The sequence below is a fragment of the Carettochelys insculpta genome, chromosome 6, assembly GCF_033958435.1.
Source record: "Carettochelys insculpta isolate YL-2023 chromosome 6, ASM3395843v1, whole genome shotgun sequence".
Lineage (NCBI taxonomy): Eukaryota > Metazoa > Chordata > Testudines > Carettochelyidae > Carettochelys > Carettochelys insculpta.
In genome coordinates, this window is record NC_134142.1 from 41,445,489 (window position 1) to 41,455,588 (window position 10,100).

Consider the following 10,100-nt stretch of genomic DNA (forward strand, 5'->3'; position numbering starts at 1 on the left):
ATGGACGGAGGAAGTGCAGCAAGTCCTAGAAAGTAGCAGGAGGACTTCCACCAGGAAGACCTACAAGCAGAAATGGACTCGCTTTACGGCATGGTGTTCTACCAAACAGCTAGCCCCCCTTTCGGTGCCTATGGCTGTGATATTAGAGTATTTACTGGACCTCAAGAGAGGAGGACTCTCGCTATCCTCGTTTAAGGTCCACCTTGCCGCCTTTTTGGCATTCAGACACGGAGAGACAGGGCACATGGTGTTCGCCCATCCCATGGTTACCAGGTTCCTTAAAGGGCTGGTAAACCTATACCCCCTCCTCGGAAACCGCTTCCACCTTCGTGGAACTTGGACCTGGTGCTTAATGCGAAAAGGGGACCACCGTTCGAGCCTTTGGCCACGGTTTCCCTCTGCCTCCTTATGATAAAGACGATCTTTCTTCTCGCAATTACGTCAGCTCGCAGGGTGAGCGAGCTTGCGGCAGTTATGGCAACGCCACCCTGCGCTGTTTTTTCCAAGGAGGCGGTAACCATACGGCTGCATCCAGCCTTTGTTCCTAAAGTTTCTTTCTGAGTTTCATACTAACGAACCTATTGTTTACCCTCGTTTTATCCAAAGCCTCATACCTCTAACAAAGGGGCACGCCTACACCTCCTGGACGTGAGGAGGCGCTAGCTTTCTATATAGACAGGACCAAGTCCTTCCAGAGAACGGATAGACTCCTAGTCTCTCTCGCTCCCAAATCAAAAGGAGAAGGTCTCTCTTCGCAGAGAATCTCGAAGCACATCGTATCTTGCATAAAAATGTGCTACAAACTCAAAAAGACTCCTTTCCTGGCCATGCCCAGGGCTCATTCCACTAGGGTGGTGGCAGCATCAACAGCCCTTTTTCAAGGGCATTGCGCTAAAAGACATTTGCAGAGCGGCGACCTGGTCATCCTGTGACACCTTCGCCAAACATTACGCCCTTCACAGGGTATTCCAAGAGGATACCCGTCTCTCGACAGCGGTCCTCTCGGGGACAAGCTGCACATAATCCGATTACCCACCTCCTATCTTGGGTTACTGCTGGGTAGTCACCTAATGTGGAGCACCCACGGGGACACTCGAAGAAGAAAGAGAAGTTACTCACCGTAGTAACGGTGGTTCTTCGAGATGTGTCCCCGTGGGTGCTCCACTACCCGCCCATCCTCCCCGCTCCGGATCTCTGTTTAGTGTTTTGCAGGAGCATCCGAGGCGGTTGGTCAAGGAACTGGCGGGGACCGGGTCGTGCACGTGGCCGGGAGCGCGCAGGGGAGCGGCGCGCACCGGCGCATGCGCGGTCCGGCAGAAACTGCTTGGAAGATCCGATCTGCGGCGCCGGGCGAGCCCGACACCTAATGTGGAGCACCCACGGGGACACATCTCGAAGAACCACCGTTACTATGGTGAGTAACTTCTCTTTTTTCACTGAAATGAGTACTGTACTTTGAAGTACTGTAACTTGGTAACGGGACATAAGAATGGGACATATGTCTTCATTGTGAGCTTGTGAAGGTGAGCTCCTTCTGCAGGCAGGTCTATGCTACAGCTTAATTCGATAAAACTTATGTCACTCGGGTATGAAAAGCCACTCGCTAAGCAATGCAAGTTGCAGCAACCAAAGCAATGTCCATACCAGCACTGTATCCATGGGAGGCACTCTCCCACCACCTTAGTTCGGCCTCTCGTGGAGGTGGCGTAAGTATGCCAATGGAAGAGTGTGGACATAGCGCATCTTCACCAGGCTTTTGACGCTTCTGGTGTTGACTAGCCCTAAAAACATTGCCTCTTGGTGAGAGTTGGGGAATATATTGGAGATTGTTGCTGGAGTGGCTGTGAATATCAAGCCTGAAGCAAGAGCAAAGCCTCACCAGCCAGCAGGAATCATGTGGCTGCTGAAGATTTCTGAGACGAAAATGGCCTTTCTAATCAGACTCTCAATCTGAGGGAGGCTGGGAGAGAAATGCAGAGCATAGCAAGCACACAGTCTATCAGCACACAGCAGACACTCTTAGCCAAATTACCTGCAGCCTTATCTGTACAGAGTGAGCCTATTACTGAACAGCTTTAATGAAAATGCAGCTGCTCCTGGTCTCCCCAGCCAGAGATATTCAGTGGGGAAGAGAAAAGTGGAAGAGATGGAGTTGGAGTTTGTTTGGTTATTTTTGTTAAAAGAGAAGACAGCTAGTTGGCTCAGGGCTTTGGTAATGGGCTACAAAGGGCCTTTCACCTCTAAGTTGGCAACATGAAGTAATGATTAAGTAGGTACTTTCTGACACCTGCTCAGTAGCCCATGTGAAATCCTGAGGGTCTCAGTACAGTTTGAAGTGGCCTGTGATCTCATATCAAAAGCACCATATTGTGTGACCCTAATTAGCATGCAGGTTTAGTGTCGGTCTCAGCACAAACTGTGAATTGAATGGACAACTGAGCCTGAATTTAGTTCGTTCCCTTAGAAGGGTGTTCATGCAGCGCAGGGCATGAAGGACATTTGCCCTGCTTCTGCCCTCGTGTGACTATTCGAGGTAACGGATGATATCACTGTCTAGCTGTCAACCTGGCACTAGCGTGGAATATATAGTAAAACAAACCTCTGAATTGTCACTACGTTTGTCAAATTTACTCTTACAGCTGTTGGGTTCTGTGGTTTCTGAGCATTTCTATACCCTTTCTTTTCCAGAAGTACTCAGCTGATCACTACACGCCTTTCCCCTCAGACCTTGCTTTTTTGTCAAAGCAAGTGGCTGCTGCCTGTGGATTCCAGGGCTTTCGAGCTGAGTCAGGGATTTTGAACTACTACCACTTTGATTCTTCGCTGGGAATTCACGTGGATGAGTCTGAGCTGGACCATTCCCAGCCTCTCTTATCATTCAGGTGAGCTAGGAGAAGAGTTTATGTATTGTGGAGGGGCAAAATATCCATCCCATCTGTTTTGTTAAATGCATCTATCTGTAAATTAGCTTAAGGTTACAGGGGACCAATGAGTTAGTGGCAAATCGGGTGTTTGCAACCTTTCACCTCTGGAAACTTGAAGATCATGGATGCCATAGGTCAGGAGTAAGGTGCGTAATCAGATCTGTGCATACAAGGGGCCCAGGATTTGAACTATAGTGGGTGCTGCTCCTCAGGATTGAGACACTATCAGCAGAGCTGGAGACCCAAGATTGGAATAGCTGAATGGTAGGAGAGTGCCGAAGGGCAGGAATGAAATCCATCAGCAGAGCTCCTGCCCATCTTAAACCTGTGTACCATTAGACCAGGTCTACACTACAGGAAAAATTGATTTAAGATACTCCACTCCAGCTACATGAATTGCATAGGTGGAGTTGATGTTATCCTAAATCGATTTTTTTTCCTGCCATCTCCACAGTTAGTGGGAGAAACTCCCTTGTTGGCTTCCCTTGCTCCTCGTTGATGGTGGAGCTATGATTGTTCGATATGGCATGGCCCCATGAGGCGTGCTAAATTGAACCCCAGAAGATCAACCACCACTGCATCAATCTTCCAATAAGTGTGTATGTACCCTGAGTCTATTTGGTGTGCACTAAACATAAAGTTGTAACTGAGGGTCTGTCGGGCCTAGGAGGAGGAATTTAACTGATTAAAATCTTCTGATTTCTGCATGTATTTATTTCCCTAACTGAGGTTTCCCTTCTGTGTGTTTTTTTTCTTTTTTTTCTCTCTCCTCTCCCTTTCCCCACCCCCTGCAACCTTTCATACCTCCTAGTTTTGGACAGTCCTCCATATTTTTGCTGGGGGGCCTGAAGCGTGATGAAGCCCCAACAGCCATGTTCATGCATAGTGGGGACATCATGGTAATGTCTGGCTTCAGCCGCCTGCGGTACCATGCTGTTCCACGGGTCCTCCCTAATCCTGAGGCGACAGCTTTGTCTTCGTGCCTGGAGCAGGCCTTTCCCTCAGACCTTCCTGACTGCTCAGTCATTGAGCGCTGCTCTGAAGAGGACTGGCAGATCTGCACCAAGTATTTGCAGACTTCCCGCATTAACATGACCATCAGGCAGGTGCTAGCTGTGGGTCAGAGCTTTCCAGATGAGTCCAGGAGAGAAAGAGAATGGGATGCAACTTCTGAAAGCTGTTGCCACCAAGAGGATAGCGAAGTCAAGCGGCACAAACTGAATATGGACAGCTGAGATCTGGAGACCACTTTTGGTTTAGACTGGGCTGGTAACTTCCTGGACTGGGCATATGATTCAGTTGACCACACGGTGACCAGTTGTTGAGGGAAGAGTGGACTTCAGCAGAATAGTTGTGATATATACTGCTAAATTGTGGTGGTGGGGACAGGAGGAGGGTCTGTGAAGTGGGAGGAAGGATGTTTGTGTGGCCAAAACACAGGGCTGGGACTCGCCTCTGTTTCCTGCTCTGTCATGAAATTGCTGTGCAACAGTGGGCAAATAGTTTTCCGTATCTTAGTTTCCCCATCTGTAAAATACCCTCATCTCAAGAATGTTGGGGGCTCCATTCATTAACGCTTGCTAAAGCTCTTCAAGATTCTTGGATAGAAGATGCTAGTAAAAGGAGAGATGTAGTTGCTTTTTTGCTACAAAACCCAATTGAAGTGCACTGCCAGTCATGCTCAAGTTTGAATGGGAATATGAGCCTGGGCATCTCCTCACAGTCCTTGAAATATGAGGCCACACCTGCAGCTCATGCTGACTCAGCTCTCACAAGCCCGAGGTTGCTCTAAACATGCTCTGCAGAATTAGAGTACAATAATTAGGGCCAGGCTTCCCTGGCATGCATACTGATTTTTGTTTAGGTGTCTTCTCTACCTCCTTATGTGACTGAGGTGGATATCCCATTCTTTCAGAATCTGTCCCTCTAGTTGTCTGCAGAATTTGATCTCTGCAGTTGCTGGCTCCTTTGCTCCTTTAAGAAGCAGCATGAGGAGAAACAGCAGAAACAATGAAGTTGTAAATTAAGTACCTAAAAAAAGAAATTAATCAGTGATTATCTCTTTTGCCCAAAAGGTAATTGTACTGAAACAAAATAAGGAAAACACAAGTTTCTGTGCCCATCTTCTTTAGGACTCAGACCTTCCTATCTGCCTTTTAATGCAATTTTAATTGTTTGAAGGCAACACTCTATCCCAGTGGTATTTTGTCACTCTTTCTCCATGAATACACTTACTATGTTTTTAAATTAAAGATCTCTATCTCTCCTGAACGATTTTTTCTTTTCTCCCGTTTAGTTATTTTTCTATATTGTTGCTGCTGCATCTCCCTTAGGCTATGTCTACACTAGCTCCCCCCTTTCGAAAGGAGGATGCTAATGAGGCGCTGCAGTGAATCTGCAGCGCCTCATTAGCATAATGGCAATTGCGGCACTTCGAAAGTGCTACTTTCGATCACATTCAACTCGTCTACCCAGGTCATTTTGGAAAGGACCCCGCACACTTCAAAATCCCCTTATTCCTATTTGGTTATAGAAGTAAGGGGATTTCGAAGTGTGCAGGGTCCTTTCGAAAAGGACCCCGTGTAGACGAGCTGTGTGAGATTGAAAGTGGCATTTTCAAAGTGCCGCGGCCGTCATTAAGCTAATGAGGGGCTGTATATTCATTGCAGCACCTCATTAGCATATTCCGAAGTGCCTCATTAGCATCCCCCTTTTGAAAGCGGGGGTTAGTGAAGGTATACCCTTTCTGTTTCCATCAGAGTTCTTTTGGATATGCTATTCATGAGCTGTGTAACAGTGTCCCTATATAGAGCTGCAGGACCACTTGCTTTTTTTTTGTTGATTGGTTTGAGAAACATGCTACCTTCCGTATCTCTTGGCTAAGTTTTCAACTCCAATATGGATTAGGTATCTCCACCTACAGGAGACCAATGTACAAACTATTTATGAATTATAGAACAAACACTTCAGACTAGGGACAGTCTTTCTTCTGCATGGACAGTGCCTTGCAGAATACTAAAAGCTGCTCTGCCCAAGCTTAGCAGATAAATGTTACTAGTTATCTTTCTAAGTGCCTACTCCAAGCTGTTTTCAAGGACAGCAGCAAAATTCCATCTGTTTAGCAAACATTGAAAACTCAGTAGAACAAAGCCCTAAGGGTTAGACAGCAATGAACCAGCTTGCTCTGGTCTCCTTCACAGGATGGTTAAGATGGTACTTAAGCTGGCCTGGTTTCATCCCTGGTTTCTGTGATTCTTTAGAAACCGCTAACTAGATCCTGCTGCTGTTAAAAATAGATAATTAAAATTAAACAAAATGCAACTCTTCCGACACTTCAGAAACTGGAAAACCTGTTGAATTTCAACTCTCACAGAAACCTTTAATGTCTGCAGTTGCGATAAATGTAAGCAGGCTGATGGTCTCTAGAGATGGGGAGGACCCATTTAGCTATTGAAGCCATGTATTTGGACTGACTGGTAGACAAAGAAGGAATGCATTGGTTATATCTGAAAGGGGTAACAGTTTGAAATCAAGTAATTAAGTGTGTGCTGATCTGATGACTTCTCCATTGACTAAAGATTCATAATTATTTTATCTATGTCCTTGGCCATCCAGTGGGTGAGAGATCTATAACCCACCTCTGTGTCTGGATATCAGCAACTGGAAAACAGCAAAACAGAAGCACAAATAAATATGTGCGTGTGAGGAGCAGCAAATAGAGTGAGTGTCCTATACAAAGGCCCCATCCGCACTATGATTTTGCTTGACTTGTTTACAAAAAGAAAGGGTTATTTATGTGCACACAGCAGTTTCGTAGTATAACCCAAGTTGTCCATCCACATTGACCATGCTAACCATGTTTACCAGTGCATTCTGGGAAAATCTGGGCAGCTATTCCATAGTGTAGAGATGGCCAACCTGTGTCTCTGTGGTCAGTGAAATGCAGCTTAGGCTAAATGTCGGGAAAGCCTCTCCTGTTAGAACTGTTGGCAGAAGTTAAGCAAATGGATTGTGCAATTTGTGTATCTTTTTGCCAACAGTTCTAGGTCATCTAGACATAGCCTTAATCTTTAACTGGTTGGCCACTCCTGGGATAGTGCCTCCAAGGGGCCACATCCAGGGTTCATAAATACAATGTGGCAACAGTAGCATTGGAAGAAAAGCATTCTCAGATATCCCACTGCACAATAGGAGGAAGGATGGGTCTGTTTTAGAGGGTCCATCTATGCTGCAAATTTAGTGTTATGAGCAGGTTACAAGATGACAAGTATATCCCAACTGTAGGCCATTGTTAAGTAAAAAGTGCTGACTACCAAACCATGGCTTCTGAGCCGCACATGGCTCTTACAGTTAAAGTGCTGCTTGTGGAACCCCAAAAACTTCCCCCTTTCTCTGCCTACCAGACTGCATGGAGAACTGAGAGCTTCTGCCTTGCAGCGGGAGGGTAGGGCTAGGAGTTTCTACCAGAGATGACTGTTGCCTCTTGAGAGTGAGGGGCACTGTTAAAGGCTCACTTTTCCTCTCTTGCCTTCAGCAGCCCCTCACAACAGCTCTCACATATTAGGTCATCCTGGTGAGGCAGCAGCAAACAGCTGAAATCTGCAGGGAGGGGCTGTGGCTTGAGCTGGGAGTGGGGGAAGTAACAGGAAGAGGAGCCTGATGGCACCATGTGACAAAGTAGGGTCAGCAAACCCTGGCAAAATATTGGGGGTGGGGGGGCACGTGACCCTCCCTGTCCCCATAGTACATTACCTTTGACTTCTGCCTGGGGAGAGGGGAATCTTAGGGCTACAGCCCGGCATCATGTGCCTGCTGGGGCTCAGGGCTGCGGCAGGCATTTTTTTGCACCTTCCTCTGCTAAATCCAGTACTAGCTCCTGTCAGAGATGGGCCGCTGGACTAGATGGACCAGTGGTCTGACACGGTTTGGCAGGGCCTTGGATTTTCCTTTTACTGCTAAGAGAAAAAGACAGGCAGATATTTTATAAAGAACTCTTCTGCTTCACTGGGGGCAGGGATAGCTCAGTGGTTTGAGCATTATTCTGCTAAACCTGGGGTTGTAAGCTCAATCACTGAGGAGGCCACATAGGGATTGGGGCAACTAGATGTCAGGGATGGTGCTTGGTCCTGCCAAGAAGGCAGGAGATGACTAGATGACCCTCCCAATGTCCCTTCTAGTTCTAGCAGCTGTGTATCTCCAATTATATCTTTTATTTTTATAAATATATATATATATATATATACACACACATAATATATATACCCACCCCATAATAAAACCAAACAATCTCCTTCGCATCCTTAATGCAGACTTGGTCTGGGCCTCCCAGCAGCAGGTCTGCTCTGGGCTGCATTGCTTCTGGGGTCCCAGTGAGGAAAGAGGAGTTTCAGCAGTATCATGGGTAAATTTAGTTTACGCAAGTTCACTCCCTTCCAAGTTCCTACTATTTTAAAGATACCTCCTCCCTCAAGAGAATTTGACCACATACACACCACTCTGAACAGGTTAATCTGCTAAATTCTTATCTCCCTAAGATAAGTACTTGAAGGTTGGCAGGGAGCCAGATTTGATATTCTCATTGAAATCTAGGGCACGTGCATAGAGAGGCACTGGAAACAATAGTCCTGCCTCCACTACTTGTGTGAAGGAAAATATTTAATGGCTGCAGTAGCTTTTTCTTCCAAATAAAGAGGCATTGCCTCATCTCTGAACAGGTCACAGCCAGCGCAGAGACATTTCCAATCTTTTCCTTCTCAAAGCAGGTTCTGTAAGGTTGGCTGTCCCAACATGCCTCCTTAGCCTGAATCCAACCTCCTCTTTTGTTACTGTTGCTAAATATCCTCCCACCTGTGAAATGAGTTTGGCTTCAGGCTTGTTCCCAGTGAGTAAGTATTCACATTCTAAACTCCAGCAGCTTCTGGCACCTGGGCTGAATGGGCCATGGAGACTGTGCTCCCTATTCAGTCCTTGAGTTGATTGGTTGTGATCAGGGCTAAGTATTGCTTATGGAATGCTGCCTGTGCTGTACATCTTCCTAAGGCTTTTCTGAGATGCCTTTCAGGCAAGGATTTCAAAGTACATCATGAAGATGGGTCAGTATCATGATTCTTTTGCTACAGGAAGGGAAAATGAGTGACGCATAAAGGAATCATCATCTGAAATTTTAAATAGAACTCACCTCTCCTGACTCCCAGTTGTGCTCTAATCCACAGGCCCACTGCTTCTCTACAGAGACTTCATTCACCAGTACTGTCCAGTCATCACCTTACACTGGTATTTAAATAGGTCTAAAAAGACACTCAAATTTCTTCCCAAACTGCCTATAGTATAGAACGCTGGAGCTTGCTTCCTGGACAGAGAATCAATGAAGGCCATGGTCTTCCAGAGCTGTTCATCACATCAATCATTTGTCAGTTTTCTGATCTAGTGGCTGAGATAAGGGTTGTTTTTTTTTCTCCTCCCCCATCGCCCCATCTTAATGGAAAGCTCCATTGATTAAGGTGGAGAAAAATGGGGACTGAAATTTTGCTGTGGCAAATTAAAACTATTATGAGGCAGAGATAAGCTGAAAGGGGAAAATTGGAGACGGCTATTGATTTTTTTTTAAAAAAAAAAAGAGGAGGAGCTGCAGCATTGCACTGATCCTAGAAGGAATACTCATCTTTTCATGTTGTGCTTCTTGCTACCAGACAATCAGCCCTCAGTAGGAGCGGTATGCAGGTGTTGGCTTTTGGTTTTGAGAGGAAAATTTAAGATGGGCTATATGCCTCAGAATTTAGCTGTTTGGAAGATCTCACATGTACAGATCTTTGGAATCATGGTCCGGACCATCCTGGAGAAATCTTGGGCTGAATATCGGGAAACACTAACTAACAGAGATATTGGTGAGAATGGATCAGACTGTGGAAAAGTTCCACCAAAAATGAGGTAGAAGCCCCGTTGCTCAAAGCTGAGAGAAACAGACCACAGAGAAGAAATTTGCACTAGGATAGGAATGGATTATTGTAGTGCTTATGAGTCTTTTCATCTCCAGTATCTGTGTTCTGGGATCCATTATTTCTATGATGGAAATGTCAAGCCGGGCTCTGACCTACCCCTGTTCTGGTGACTGAGAGCAGTCCCAGGGTTGGATCTCTTTTCCTTGATCATCACTCTTGGCCTTAAATAAGCCCTCCC

At 46.0% G+C, this 10,100-nt stretch overlaps 1 protein-coding gene across 1 annotated transcript in view; it reads left to right on the top strand.

Annotated features, from left to right (window-relative positions):
* The window catches only part of ALKBH1 (alkB homolog 1, histone H2A dioxygenase), a 25,673-nt gene extending 20,329 nt beyond the window's left edge, over positions 1-5,344 (top strand). The window contains exons 5-6 of the mRNA XM_074996705.1: positions 2,689-2,882; positions 3,736-5,344. Of these exons, the coding sequence (XP_074852806.1) occupies positions 2,689-2,882; positions 3,736-4,159 (618 nt within the window). The 3' untranslated portion in view covers positions 4,160-5,344. The remainder of the gene's footprint in view (positions 1-2,688; positions 2,883-3,735) is intronic.
* The last annotated feature ends 4,756 nt before the right edge of the window (positions 5,345-10,100 follow it).